Here is a 16278-nt window from a genome sequence, read left to right as displayed (position 1 = left end):
TATTTTAGTCTTGCCTGTTTTTGTGTGGTAGCCATTTTATTTTCTTCATTTTTGCATTACTGTATAATTTGAAATTATATGTAATGGTATTTCTAGTTCTCTTAGGTCAGGATTGTATTAGCTATTTGTGGTCTTTGTGGGTTTTTTTCCCTTGAATTTTAGATCTTTATTTTCCTATTTCTGTAAAAATATCATTGACATTTTGTTGGAGATTACATTGTATCTGTAAATTTTGTTCAGTGTTATTGTCATGTTTACAATATTAATTTTGCTGATCCCTAAAAGCGAGAGATTCTTCTTCTACCTTCTAGTGTCTCCTTCAGTTTTTTTTTCTTTAGTGTTTCATAGCTTTTCTTATAGATGTTTTTTACTTCTTTTGTTAGGTACATTCCTTGAAAAGGATTTACTTTCTTTGCATATGCTATTTACCATCTGGTAGATAGTAAGTTCTGCACTTCTCAAGTGTTGTGCAGTATAAACTTGTTAAATGTGTGTTGACATTATTTTGCTTCTTTACTGAATCTTTGTGATATTGTCATAGTGATTTTAAAACTGTTATATTTGAGGTGATTTTACCTCTGACTGTATATAATTGCAGTATGCTTTTGTGTGCATGCAGGTGCATATTTGCACATGTGTCTGGAAGCCAGACGACAACCACACTGACTTAGAACCTGCCAGCTAGACTAAGCTGGCTGGCCAGGCTTCCTCAGCTTCCCCAGTTCTGGGATTATAATCATGGGCCATAAATTCTAGAAATTAAAAAGAAAGGTCCTTGTGTTTTAGAGGCATGCATTTGCCAACTAATCTACAGTTTCTCTTTTTGTGTTTAGACCTAGTGTAGATCTATTGTAAATAACACCAATTAGATTTGTTGCTTTATTGTTTTGTGCTTATTCTTTTTTTTAAATTTTTATTATATTTAAAAAAACATTACTTTCTATTACAGTTGTGTGTGTACGAGGGTATCACATGAGTACTTTCATGGGTATGAGGGTCTGAGGTCAACTTCTAGGAGTATGTTCTCTCCTTCCACTTTGGGCTCAGCTCCCCAGGCGAGTGTTTTTTCCCACTGAACTATCTCATTGTTCTGTTAGAATATTTTTCTCCATTTGATTTCTTGAGTAGTTTTTCAAAATTTCTCTTCTGATTTGTCTGTACTTTTTTTTGGAAGCGGGGTGTACTTTAAGCTGTATATAGCCCAGCCTGAACTACATACTGTTTCTGTCTTCCACATGCTGGGATTATAGGCATGTATTCAGCCATTTGAGTGTTTGTTTGCTTGCTTGTTTGTTTTTAGTACATCTCTGTTTTGTAGATCCCCCCAGTTGTTGCACTAATTTATAATAATTTGTGTCTTTTTGAGTATGCATGTGCAAACCAGTGTGTGGGTTGACATGTGAGCCCACCATTTACATTTTTTTAAACTATACCTTCTTGTTTTCCCTAGTTCATTCATTTACTTTTTGTTTCATTTGTTTCTTGGCTAAAAATAAAATGCTGCGGGTGAGCTAAATGAAGTATTAATATTAAGCCTGCCATTAAATATTAAATTAAGTATGTATCTGTACTATTATATGGAACAATAAGGGTTTTGACTTTATACTTTGATTAAATGTTTTGCTCTTAGTAGTTTCTTGATTAGAATTAGTATACACTGAGCTTTGCTATTTTCTTTTGATTACCAGCCTGTTCTCTAATAGCACATTCCTTTGTTTATTTTAGATTGTGTATGTATAATTTATTCTAAGTAATATTGTTACACAATTGAATTCACAAGTGAGCTCAATATTCACATATATCCACTTTATTAAACAATTAGTAAAAGCTCAAAGAAGTGAGTACAAAAATTACTACCTGTTCTAAAACCCTTGTCAGTAATAGAGTAGTCCTCAATTTCAAACTCTGTTTTTAGAGCACTTCTGAGACACTTTTCTTTTTAAATGTTTAAGTATTTCTTCTCTGATTTTTTTTGTTTGTTTGTTTGGGGTTTTTTTGTTTGTTTGTTTTTTGAGACAGGGTTTCTCTGTAGCTTTGGTTCCTGTCCTGGAACTAGCTCTTGTAGACCAGGCTGGCCTCGAACTCCCAGAAATCTGCCTGCCTCTGCCTCCCGAGTGCTGGGATTAAAGGCGTGCGCCACCACCGCCCGGCCTCTGATTTTTTTTTTAACACTATTTAGAAAGTACTTGCTACTGATGTCTTAGGAACATGTTCTGAAATGCACTGTCATTTACTGTATTTATTTTAGCAGCTCTAAATTCTGCATTTTTATTAAGTCAAATTTGATTGAATTTATCACTCTCAAGTTGTGACAGAATTTCGTTTATATGATAGCAGTCACCTTCATGGACTACTTATTTCCAAAACAAACTTGAACCTCTGTCTGTCTTATTCTGGCAGTCTGCATTTTGGGTTTATGATGCCTAGAGGTTAAATTTAGCACTGTTCTCTCAGATGTTTATTTTTTGTCTCCCATGTATTAGTACTGAAATATCCTGTATCGATATCTTGAGATGGAAATGCCTTGAATCTAATAATGTAATTTCTAACCAGTTTCTTTTCTTCAGACTTCTTTTAATTTTCCATTTTAATTTCTTGCTTGACATCAAAAATAACTTTTAACACCATTTTTATATTTATTAGGATAACATTTTTACCTTGGTTATTTGTTTCATTTAAGATCCATATGAAAGTCTTAGTTTTTGTTTGTTTGTTTTTTGTTTTTGGACCAGGTTACACAGCGTTTCTCTGTGTAACAGCCCTGGCTGTCCTGGAGCTCCCTATGTAGACCAGGTTGGTCTTGAACTCACAGAGATCTCCCTGTGGCTGCCTCCCACTGCTGGGATTAAAGGCATGTGCCACCATGCACAGTGATTTATTTTAAAATAATTTTATTTCATTTTGTGTGCATAGATGTTTTGACTGCTTGTATGTTTGTATATCTCACACGTGCTGGTGCCTGTGGAGGCCAGAAGAGGGCAGGGTATCGCTGGAATTGAAGCTAACACAAGGTTCTGAGCTATGTAGGTGCTAGGAATCAAACACAAGTACTCTGAAGAACTGCAAGTACTTTAGCTGCTGAGCTATCTCTCTAGCCCTAAAATCTTGGTTTTAAAAGTATAGATTATTTGATATTAGCCATTATTTTTTATTATTCATCTTAAAAATACAGCAGCTCCTATGTATTAAAATAGCTATGTCGGTACTCTAGAAAGATGAGACAGAAATAAGAATTGACTGTTGTGTCATTTCAGGTGACATCAGAATTTTCTCTCATATTTCAAGTTTTCATATATTAGAAAAATTACTAATTTTTTTCTGGCTATATTAATGATCAAATGTGATCTGGATTATCTGTGTTGATGATATAGGTTTTTTTATATCAACTGTTTCTAGCATTCTTTTTAATAACCCTAAGAATAAAATACTTTTTTCATAAAGATATTTAGGAGTGCTACCTTTTAAAATAACTGAATTAAAATATTTAAGAGGTGACCCTAAGAGTACTATGTTGGCAAAAGCCATTGGAATTTTAAGTATCTGTGAAACAAAAGACTTCAGCAATTGGTGAGGAATAACTGGGTTGTTTATAGAATGTAAAATAGGTTGAGAGCCATTTAAGTGCATGGCTTTCATGTGAGCTGGGCTATAGTACTTTTAATATCAGAATGGAGCACAGATTGTTGGAAATAGCAGTGGAACGAATGTAGAGGAAGTTGTGGGTTTGTGTGTATGCTGTGAATTTGAGGCACTGAAAACTGACCACTTAACCAGCCTTTATTTGAAAGACTACCAAGTTGTTTTAATTAAGGTAGAAATGCTTGTGTTATGCTTTTTATGAATGAGCAAAGTTTTCTTAAAGTAGATGCAATGTTTAATTGAAAACATTTGATAATACTAATCACTGTTTTGTAACCATTGATTTCTCTGATGAATATATCTTCTCCCTTGGGTTGGTGGCTAAATTTGGCTTTCTTCTCTTTCCACTTAATGTGTATATTACTTTGCCTGCTTCTTTAATGTTAGCTTTCTCTACTGTCTAGTACTTGATTCATCTTTTTTGATTAAATTGATGGTAGGCAAATATATTCTTTGCTATGGGCTCCTTTTATTATTTTCTTTCTTCATAGCCTTAGCATTTCTTATTATTTACTCTTTTTATTTTGACTTTACCTCTTGTAAAATTCTGTAAGTCTTTTAGGGCTCCATCTTTGATTTAAGATCTAATTTTACTTAGATTCTGTTTTGAACATTACTTCCATTGTACTGTTTTCCATGCCGAGCAGAATGCTGTGACAAACATTTATATCAATAAATTCACCAATTAAACAATATTCACTGTGCTTATTTTGCTGCAGTAGACACTACTCATACTAAGAGACCTTTAAAAATGTTCTCGTACTGGCATTAAGGCGTAAGCTATAAGGTGCTGTTGTCTTGAGACAGTGTTGCTATGGTTGACAGCTTGCTTACTACAATAAGAAGGCTGCTTTGATTCTAATTTCAGTTCTTTGCTCACCACTGAACGGTCTTCAAATTACCTAGCCTTTCTATGCCTCATTTTCCTAATATATGTAGTACCTACTTCAAATCTAGCAATCAGTATTACACAATTATCTGTTATAGTTTTCACAGTTTTAAATTGTTCAATATATTTGTGTTAAAGTAAAACACCTAGTTATGCTTACTTGGGGTATTTAGAATTTCTGGAAAGCAGCTTATATGGTGGTTTATTATTTATGTTTTACTAAATAGAGCTTGTCTGAAGATCAGAGAGCTAAGCAGCCGTACTAGTCAGCCATACAGGCCAGGGAGTGGTGGCACAAGCATTTAATTTCAGGACTGGGGCATGGCATGGTGCAGGAAGGTCTCTGTTAGTTCAAGGCCACCATGGGCTACACAAGATCTAATCTGTCTAAAAGAGAAACAAAGCTCACACAAAGGTGAGCCCAGCACTTGGGATCACATGCCTTTAATCCCAACTGTGGGGAGGTGGGGACAGGAGACAGGAACTGAGTGTAGTGTGCAGTGTGGGGATTCATGGAGACAGAATTTTGCCCTTTCTGTCTAAAGATTTGGTAGATCATCTCTCAATAAAATCTAAAATAAACTTTTAATATGATAAATATTATAATATTTGAGATACCTGTATGTTCTAGATTTATGATAGTTGTAAACATCCTAAATCTCTGTATTAAATCTTTCAATATACATGCAAATGGTTATGATCTAATGGGAACAACATAAAAAGCCAAATATTTAAATGTTTTTATTTAAATGCTTAGTTTATAGTTGCTTTGAGGTTGGCTGAATCACTATCATACTAATTAAGTGGGTTTCAAAATGTGCCTTAAGAAAGCAATCAACTAAATGAGGAAATGTGAAAGATTTTGGATATCTTGTATTTTTAAGTAATTTTATTGTTAGTGTTCATTTTTATATTTTTATTGTAAAAATCAGTCATTGTTATTGTGTTTCCATATAGACAAGTATCTTTATTTGAATGGTAACATTCAAATTTACTTATGATTTTCTTTTCTTTCAGTCCCCTTATTTTTGCTCTTAGTTGTCAGTTTAGTATCCTTTTTTCTTTTATCCAAATCGAATTTTTTTTCTCATGATGCTGAAATTGTGGTTTAGATTAGAATTTTTTCTCCATTTCTTTAATCTACAGCAATTGGAACAGATCCAGAAGGAACTAAGTGTTTTGGAAGAGGATATTAAAAGAGTGGAAGTAAGAAATCGAGAAATTCTCACATTTTTCATAGTTTTACCTTCATCTTAGTTGACATTTCAGCTGGTGCAAAGTCTGAATACTTTTTTGAAGATAAATTGTAATCTTAAGTTTATATTGACATTTATTGCTATGATTCTTGATTAAATAGAACAAAAGTTGTTCAGTTTTCTATTTGCAATCTAAATAATTTCCTGCTAATCCTTCATTATTTTCTAAAAATGACTTATGGTTTCATTCTTTTATTAATTTTAAAAATAATGTTACATTTTTATTTCTTATTTTTTATTGGATACTAATGATAATTTAGTGATTTAAATACATTGTTAATATTGTTGGAGTTTATAATAAAATACAGATTACTTCTAAAAATTTGTTGGGCTATTCATAGACTATTGTGAGTTGAGGTCTACATTTGGCTACATTTAAATTAGTGTGCACTTATTTACACACATGACTTCCTTTTGCTGACTTATAAAACATGTCAAAGGATAATGAGTATTATAGTATTCAATGGGAACTCAGTATCCCTTATGTTTATATTACCTGTTTGACTATTTTTGAGCTAAGCCAAAAATAATTTTACCTTTTTATGCGCCTATAGTTTTTATTTTCAAAGTTGCTGTTTTTCCACGAAACAAAATTTTTACATAAGTAAAAAGGGAAGCTAATCAATAGTATTCAGCGATATAATTTATGTGATCATCTCTGATCGCCCCTTTGGGTTAATGAGCAAAAATTATAATTTATGTTCTTATTAAAGTCAGTAATTAATTCAAGAAATATTTCTCTTATTATTTGTAGATTACTTTTAGAGAGTTTTTGTCATTTACTTTGAAGATTTGAATGTTGTAATCTAGTCACTTTCCCAACATATTTATGCTAATATACATTAATGGATCATCACCTGTATGAGTAGTCAGTTCACTGTGTACAGAATGTGCTGTATGTCCTCTCTGGTATACTTCCTTTTGAGTTTTTCTGCATTCAGTGCTTTCATTAGTTAGAAGAGGATTTAATGGGATTTATAGTTCTTTAACACTAGTAATAGATTACTTCTTAATTTCAGATTAACTTTGCTTTTGTACTTTATGGGAAGGAATCTTTGACAAGTTTGGTTTTGAAGACAGAAAGGGACTGATGGGACCTGGGTCTAGAACAGAATATAATGCCATATGCTTTTTTGAAATATATATTTTCTGTTTGGAGTGTATATGATAACTCAAATAATTACAATTTCAGGAAATGAGTGGCTTGTACTCTCCTGTCAGTGAAGATAGCACAGTGCCTCAATTTGAAGCTCCTTCTCCATCACACAGGTACAAAGCTTCACATTCGTAATTGTTTGGGATTTTGTATTATGTGTTCATGGTACTCTAGTTCTCAGGAGCCTTTTTAATGCAGATGATGAAATCATTGAGAAATGAAACACAGATAGCCAATGATCCTTTGGATTAAGTTAATGGGTAGATGTTACAATATTTTAAATTTTGAGATGGATAAAAAGTTTGGTGAATTTTTTGATGTCTTGTAAATTAATATTATATCTTATGTCAAAATTTAGAAACATAAATTGGTAATATTAGTGGAAATGAATAAAAAGCCTTGGTACTGGCACATGTCTTTAAATCCCAATACCCAGGAGGCAAAGGCAGAAGATCTCTGAGTTTGAAGCCAGGCTGATCTACATAGCAGGTTTTAGACTAGCTAGGTATACAAAGTAAGATCAGTCTTAAAATGATAATGTTGAAGTAAAATTTTAAATCTTTTTTTTTTCCAGCTCACTGTATTTTGGGGCATTGGTTACTCTGCCCAATTTTTAAATGAGGGCATTAGAAAGATGTGTTAGTTTAACTCTTCCTGAGTCTTTTATTATGATTCTCATTATTTATCCTGGGTTGGCTTCAAACTCAGAATCTTGCTTCCCAAGTGCCATAGTGTCAGGATTACAAGGTGTGTGGTGTGGGTGTGTAGGTGGATAGCAGAGGCTGAGACTTGTTAGGTTCCCTGGACTAGTTTCAGACTCACAGTCCTTTCATCTCAGCATTCAGAGGAGCTGGGATTTGGACACATACTACCATGCCTGTCCTTGTATTCTTATTCTTGTTATCTTGGGAGATGGAAACTTGAGGAATAGTTCAAAGTCACCCTTGATTTCATAGCTAGTTCAAGTCCAACCTAAGTTACAAAAAATAAAAGTGTTTCACAAAGCAAAAATAGTTAAAACATACTCCATTTTACAAATTATTAAAATCTTACCATCTATATGCTTATTACAGCAGGAATTATATATAATTATATAGCTCTTGCTCCATCTCCCTAGAATTTAGAATAACGCTTAGTTTTATTTGACTCTTTATATAATAAAGTAAATGAATATGATACATTATGCTGTAAATTAATTCCATGAAATATGTGGTATCTAAATTTTGGACTTCAGGGTTTTATGTTTAAAATAGTCGAATAAGAGCAATAGCCACCTTGTAATTCACCTTTTTCCTACCAGTTTTTTAAATTTCTTTACAACAATCCTAATGTGGGATATTGTTATTAACCTATCATTTACTTTCTGATATATGATGTCTTGGATAACAGGCTGTGTGTGTGTGTGTGTGTGTGTGTGTGTGTGTGTGTGTGTGTATGGCTATAGGGACATGATAACTTTCAGTACCACAGACATTTCAGTAACAGACTGGCAGTTCATTCCCATTGTCATGTCACTCAGTTTAACAGAAAGCATTTCTTAACTACTATAATACTCAGTCTATTAGATTTTATGAGTCTTGAAAATTAATTTGTTTATTTGTTGAATGCCCCTGATAGGTTAGGCAGTTTTTTTGTTTGCTGAATTTTTTTCTGACAAAGCTCATGCCTTTATGGCTTTTGAGTATGTATATTAAGGTTAGCAGAGATGCTAAACAGGCAAATGTATAACAATCTTAGTAGTCCATGACATAAATATGATGCTTTCGGAAGAGCAGTTTAGCAGACTAGATGTTTGCATGAATACTCCGTTTCTAGGTAGTTGGGCTTTCCAAAGAGATAACAACTAATGGAGTGAAGCCTAACCATGTTTGAATATGTTTTCAATGTCCATGTGGAAGGAGAGGAGGACACTTTATGTCATTCCTGATTTCATACCATTGGAAGCCTGGAGAAAAGCTAGAAAACTTAAGAAAGATGAGTGAGAGCTTGGGCTATGATTGATGATGATGGAAAAGGAAATTGCATGAGCTTGGCATGGTGACAGATAATTTTACACCTGGTCCTGAGAAGGCAGAGTCAGGTGGATCTCTATGAGCACAGTGCCATCCAGGACAATATAGTGAGACCCTCTCTCAAAAACAACAAAATTCCCCAAGCAACAGCAGCAAAATAAATAAGTAAACAACCAAGTGAAGTGGGAGGTAGCAGATCTTGAACAAAACTCAGGAATACTGAGCCTGGGGATGTTACAAGGAGGACTAGACGTGACTTTCTTTACCTTATGCCTTGCCTCTAGTTTGATGCCATAGGCATGAGAAGGCATAAAATTTTAAATGAGTATAGAAAATGCTTTTTAATTACTTGTTCATAACTTAATAATAACATTGATTAAAGTTGTTTTAAAACTTTAATTTTCTTTATTTAAAATACTTGAAGAGTTTAGGTCAACTATCCCAAATTTGGATTGTATCAAGCAGACATAAAACACTGTGTGAATACACTATGATAAAATTGTAAATATGAGAGTCCCTCAAGACTTACTTTCTTGATTATGCTGACTTGGGATGGAAAATAATTGCGTCAGTAAATTAATCATTCTGTTTAAAGTACAGAAAGAGTAGAATTTTGGACTCCAAGAATTTAAATCCATCAGGATTCATTTACCTCTGAAATTTTGATGAATGTTTTTTGGTATAGTCATTTCAGAATTTTTACAAATGTGTGTGTATGTTACACACATATGTACATGGATGCAAGTGCCTTTATGGAAGCCATGGGAGGATATGGCACATTGTCCAACCTTTTTATAAATGGTAATGTCCAGAGGTCAGTACTTCTTGTGTGTGGAAGGGTGTGGGATTGTAGCTTGTGGTGTGTGCACAGCAGCAGGTACTCTACCCACTGACTTATCTCCTCAGCCCCACAGCCGTGTATTTTATTAGTGACATAGAAATGCTAGGAATTGCTTCATTAATAAAGAAAACATGTTTAATACAGACTTCCATCTGTTAGTACCTGTATGTATTTCTCAGCTGGTAGTACCTGTATGAAGAAACCAAAAATAGCATGTGATACCTCCTACACACGCACACACACACACACACACACACACACACATCCATGGCTACAGGGAATGCACACATTAATTATATTCCATTAGAAGAAAGCGATTTGACAAGTTCATGATTTAGCTAAAATATAATTCTGTAATTCCCTTCTTAACTTTCCTACCTCCAGCTCCCCTCATGGACTCCTCCTCCAGCCTTTCCCATTATCTCTCACTCTCTCTCAAATTCATGGCCTTTAAAAACATTATTATAGTTATACATGTGCGTGTGTGTGTCTGTAACTAAAATATGCTGAGTTTATCTGGTGTTCACTGAAGCCCTTAATTGCTTATCTGATACCAAGATTCCATATATTCTTGATATTGTCAATAAAGATTCTTGGCTTTGTGACTGAACTTTACTAAAGAAATAGCCTGGAATATAATGAACTGAGACCTGTGTAGATAGTAGGAGTGTATAGTTTTTAAAAATCGTATGGATAGTCTATATGATTTATCATATTTCTAAAAATGTGAGGGTTTATGCTAATTTTTATATTTCGTTTTAGCAACTGTTTGCTGTGTTTTAATGTTGTATATAATGCTACATTCCAGTTTCACACTTCTGTCTCATGTTGTCATCTTTAATAGATGTAGAAACTGCTAATCAGATAAGAATTGCCTTCCCAGAGTCAAGTTATTTGCTGTTTAATTAAAAATCCAAACTCCAAAAGTACCTCTCAGAACTTTTAGGTTCTTTCAGTGATAAGTAATTTATGATTTTTGTGTAAGCCAATACTCGTGCCTCAACTTCAACTTTCCCTGTTCTAGAACTCAAGGCATTTATGAGCTGTAGTGCTTGAGTACCTTTCAATTGTTGGGAGTTTTTATAAGCCTATTTTTTTTTAAGATGGCAGAGAAACAATAGCAATGAAATAGATAAAGAAAATAAGAAACTAGCCTGAGTTTCTAAAGGTTGTCTTAGAGTTAAATAGGAGAAGGTGTAACCACATGAAAAACAACATAGAAGCTAGACTGTGTCTGGGACAGAGGAAGCTAGTATCATATGGGTTTGGGATTTTGAGAAAGACTTCTGTCACTTTACATTTATTTTATGCCTTTGATAGTTTTCTTTTACCAGGTTTTGTCATGCCATTTGGGGGCTGGAAACTTACATAGAAATAGATAGTCCTCATTTGGCAATGAGGAAACTGAGTGATTGCAATGGCTCAGGAGCACATGGCCACTAGTGCCATAACAGGGTTTGTTAACTGTTGCCATCAAGTGCATGCTAATGTTTTCCCAGTGTTTTAAATCCTCTTTTCCTTAAAGTTACAAACCTTACTAACCTATTTGGAAAGGGAAGTAAATAGTGTGTGTACAGTGGCCATATTTTTTTCCCCATTTCATAACCTTTCTTGATGTGTATATTTGAAGAACTGGGAGGAGTAAATGTTGATGGGCCATTTGATGTCTAATTAAATGATTGGTAATAGATGTTTATTTAAAATTATAAATAAATGGGTTTATAAACGATACATTTTAGATCAACTTTTTCTGTTACTAAAATAATGTAAATACTGAAGTTATATTGTTCTTTCTTTCTTTTGCAGTAGTATTATTGATTCTACAGAATACAGCCAACCTTCAGGTTTCAGTGGGACTTCTCAGGTAAGTTATACATTTGACAGTATGTTTTGGTCGTACTATGAATGGTAAAATTCTAAAGTAATACATTGTATTATTTTGTAAAATAATAGTTTAGTTTACTAAAATATTCTTGGATAATGACATACCCCTTTTAGTAAGACTTAATTTTTTTTTCTGTTTTTGAGACAGGGTTTCTCTGTAGCTTTGGAGCCTGTCCTGTAAACTAGCTCTTGTTGAACAGGCTGGCCTCGAACTTACAGAGATCAGCCTGCTTCTGCCTCCCGAGTGCTAGGATTAAAGGCATGCACCACCACCGCCAGGCTAGGATTTTCTTTTTCTTTTCTTTTTTGATATATAACAGAATCACTGCCGGGTGGTGGCAGCGCACGCCTTTAATCCCAGCACTCGGGAGGCAGAGGCAGGCGGATCTCTGTGAGTTTGAGACCAGCCTGGTCTACAAGAGCTAGTTCCAGGTCAGGCTCCAAAGCCACAGAGAAACCCTGTCTTGGGGGAAAAAAAAAAAACAGAAAAACAAACAAAAACACAAGAATCTCTTCCTTATTTGCTTGTCAGTGGTAGGAATTTTTAAGAAGTGTTTTTAATGTTGTGGAGTTAATGTCAGACCTTAAGAGGAAGAAAATATTGTCAGGCATTGTTTGTCTCAGGGGTAGGAAAGGTAGAATTATTGATTTATTGTGTAGCATTATATTAAAACATTAAGCATTTCTTATAGTTATATAAACTAGAGGTTTGAATAAAATTAACAGTAGCCCCATCTTTACCAATTAATTTTATGATTCTTTTAACTTTTATTTTTTCCATCTTTGACTGGGGGTGTTGATATTTGCTATCCTTAGTTTTTAAGTTCTGAGTATTTTTTTTTTTAAAAAAACCCTATATATTCAAATAATTTCAGATTCAGGGAAAAGTAGAAAGACTACTAAAAAGAACTCCTTTATGTAATCCAAATAGTTTTCCAAACACTAAAAATCTTCTCATTCTCGGGTATTTTCTTTTTAAAAATCTTTTTAAATTTTTTTCTTTTTAAAAATTTTCTTTTTTAAAAATCTTCACATTCTCAGGTATTTTCTTTTACCTATATATGCTGTTCTTCCTTTCTAAAGTATTTAATTTTCTTTCAGATATATTTTGTAGTTTTTCCTTCCTGGATTAAGGTATAGACACATATTACCCATGATTATTCTGTGTATGTTTCTTTGAAAACAAAGATGCTGTCTGTTGTAATTATAATATAATTGTAAAATCCAGGAAGTGAGCATTAATAGTATGCTATTTTGATCTAATATTTGTAGAGAAAGTGTTTTTTAAAACATAAATAAAATGTTTTCAATGCTGACTTATTTATATATATTTATGTAGAAAAGTTATCTTTCGTAAATGAAAACTCTCGAAATATGGAGCTTTCGGGGTTCATTCTCTCCCCAAGTACTTGGATAATTACCTGTTTCATAATTTTGAAACTACTTGGTACATCTGTTATCATCTTCCTTTGCAATCTTGCATTGACCTGTTTTGTTAAACCCTTTTTGTTCTGTTTTGACACTAATGAAATTGCATCCAGTACTGTGTGCCTGTTAGGCAAGTGTGCTACTGCTAAACTTTAAAATATATAGTAATAATACTTTTTTAATTATATTAAGGTTCATAGAGTGACTTATCTCTTTATAGCTATTAAAACATTTGACTTGAGTGTCTTTTATAATATATAGTAAGATATGTTGGTAGAATTTTTAAAGCCACAAAAACTATAACAATTTGATTAAGGAAAGACGATCCTGAGTCTGGGCACTAAATGGTTTAGTGTTTGTAGCAAGGCTTTAATGTTTTCCTTTTGAATATAATTTCACAGGCTAAATATCAGACAAGGCTGTCCTATGTCTTTAATAACGTCAAACAAACAGAGTGCATTATTCCACAATTTTCAAGCACTTACGGTTGCTTGCAGAAAACAGAAAATAACAAGCACTACATTTCCTAAGTAATGTGAACGGCTGCTACTTCACTTGCCATCCAGATTAGTGTAAATGGCTGCTGCCTTTCACCAGTACACTGCACTGCACTCCTTTGTTCCTCTTCTGACTTTTTGTTATTTGCTTGCTTGCTTGTGGTACTGGGGCTTGAACCCAGAGCATCTTGCATGCTGACTTAAGCAAGAAAGATTTTAGCTATTATATTATATCGCAGCTCCACTTCTGAATAGATTAAGATTTATTATGAGAGAATTTATCCCACATAATGGTTTTACTCTGATTCTGAGTAAAATTCAACTTTCTTGAATGCTCCTATACATTTTATGTGAGCCTTAATCCTATAGATTGTTTTTGACACTCTTCTAAGTGTGTCTTTTGGCAGTAGAAAGTCTTTATGCATGTCTGTGATTGGAGGAATGTGAAAAGTTTAGATGGGCGGAAAAAAGAAAATGTTTTCATTATACTATGTTATAGCACTATTTTGGATTTTCTGTCAAATTCCATGAACTAGGAAAAAGATAAATCAGAATCTAGTAGAAGAAGAAAATGAGTAAAGTAGCTATTCTTTACTTTTGATGGTTGCCACTTTTAAATCTGTGTGATGGCTTAAAAGTAGTCTACAATCAGTTAAAACCATTCTCAGAATCTTGTGATGTGATCCTTTCTAGGCAAGCGAATATAGTGTTATAGTAGTCTCCAGTGGCGCTGGGCTAAGACAGCAGACCACAGCTCCCTTTTAGGCAGTCAGTAAGGTAAACAGGAAGTAGTCTATTGGATTGTTTTGCTAAATTTTGCTTTTAGTAGGCTAGAAGTATTAAATGCATTTTTACAATATTTTGAGTTCATAATTTATCTGGATGTAAAAAACCTTGGATAAGTTGAGAATTTTTATGGCTTTATTAATTTTATATCCTTACTGGTATGTAGTCAAAAGACTTCTGGTACCCTGAGGCATTGCATTAATATCTTTCCAGTCTTTACCCACAAAAAGTCCTGTTGAAGCAACTTTGAGGAGAACAGGATTTATTTTAGCTTACATTTAAGGGGATAGAGTTTATTGTAGTGCAGATAGCCTGCGAGTCAGGAAGCAGAGAGATTATTTTTCATCTGTCCAGAGGATGTGGGCTCAAGCTATAAAACATACCACCACTGGCATCCTTGTTCTATCAAAGCCTCACCTCCTAAATGTTCCAAACTTTCCCAAACAGATCCACCAACTTGGGACCCAAGCATACAAATAAGAGGTTATAGTGGATATTTCTCATTGAAACTACCATGTTCTATCTCTCCCCGTAGTCTTTAACAGTCTCAAGATTATTTGGAAGTCTAGACTAAAGTCAATCTCTTCAACTGTGACCCCTTGTAAAATTAAAACAAAAAGCAAAACCCACAAATTATATACATCTTACATACAATTACACAGAGTATACATTCCCATTGCATTAGAGAAGGGTAAGGATGTAATGAGAAAAGAATGGAACAAAGCAAGACTGAAACCCAACAGGGAAAAAAGTAGATCTGACGACTCCATGTCAGTATTTGGCACTTTGGTTTCAAAAGGCTTACATGACTCTAGTCCTACAGCTTTGTTGCAGAATCCAGCCTGTTAGAAAACAGGGCAACTATTGGGAATAAGTCCTACTGGAGTTTCATAGACTGGAATTAAGGAATTCTCAATTCTCACCTTTCATTTTCTTGTTAGTGGTATTTGAGGCATAATTATTCACGGATCTCATACTGTTTTCACCCTTGGAATAATTTTTTTCTCAGCTTCCTGAGTGCTGGGATTACAGGTATGAGCTACTGCTCTTGGCCTTTCACTTTACTTATAACAGTGTATGAGACAAAACTAAAAGAAATTAATACAAAAGTATCCAAAAAAAAAAAAAAGATGAACATAAGTTTGGCAAATATGAGCTAAGGAGTATAGCAAAAACAAACACATAGACCAAAGTAGAACTTAAGGAGAAACTTAGGGTATACTGTTCTCACATTTATAAAAGGTGTTCTTCCCCAAAGTAGCACCTGCCAGAGTTCTTTCCATACATATACTTTCTTTCTATGGTAGCAGAAGTCTGAATGTTCAAGTCCCTTTTGTAAAATAGTGTAATGTTTGCTTATGTATATCAACCCGCATACTTTGGACCATCTTTAGATTACTTAGTTGTAATAGTTACTACAATGTAAAAAACTTTGTTATTAGTTACTGCAGTATATTGTTTAGGGAATAATCTTTTTGTTTTTAACATGGTCCGCACATGTTCAGTATAGATTTTCGTTTTTCAAACTATTTTCTATCTGTAGGTGCAGAACTTGATAATGTGAAGGGTCAACTGTACCTTGTGCAGTGTTATAAAGAATTAGAATGAATGTGAGGGAAATGCTGTTAGAAACTAAAGGAAATAATTAGGTAAGCTTTATTTCATAATTACTTTTTGTGGCTATTTCCCAGCTAGTAACACTGTAACTTAAAATACTACCTTGCATTTTTAAAGAAATAAACTGGTACATAGAACATCTAAAGAGATTGACCAAGAAAATGTAGCTAGTAAGGAGAAAACTGAGAGTTTTTTTTTTTTTTTTTTTTTTTTTGATTTTTCGAGACAGGATTTCTCTGTAGCTTTGGAGCCTGCCCTGGAACTAGCTCTTGT

At 33.7% G+C, this 16278-nt stretch overlaps 1 protein-coding gene across 2 annotated transcripts in view; it reads left to right on the top strand.

Annotated features, from left to right (window-relative positions):
- The window catches only part of Cop1 (COP1 E3 ubiquitin ligase), a 119532-nt gene that overhangs the window by 30408 nt on the left and 72846 nt on the right, over window positions 1–16278 (top strand). For both annotated transcript variants that reach the window (XM_057770279.1, XM_057770278.1), the window contains exons 7-9: window positions 5675–5734; window positions 6977–7053; window positions 11600–11657. In XM_057770279.1, coding sequence (XP_057626262.1) covers window positions 5675–5734; window positions 6977–7053; window positions 11600–11657 — 195 coding nt within the window. The remainder of the gene's footprint in view (window positions 1–5674; window positions 5735–6976; window positions 7054–11599; window positions 11658–16278) is intronic.

Source organism: Chionomys nivalis, chromosome 5, assembly GCF_950005125.1.
Source record: "Chionomys nivalis chromosome 5, mChiNiv1.1, whole genome shotgun sequence".
NCBI classification, from domain to species: Eukaryota; Metazoa; Chordata; class Mammalia; order Rodentia; family Cricetidae; genus Chionomys; species Chionomys nivalis.
Note: the sequence above shows the minus strand (reverse complement) of the source record. Positions and strands in the feature narration are given on the sequence as shown.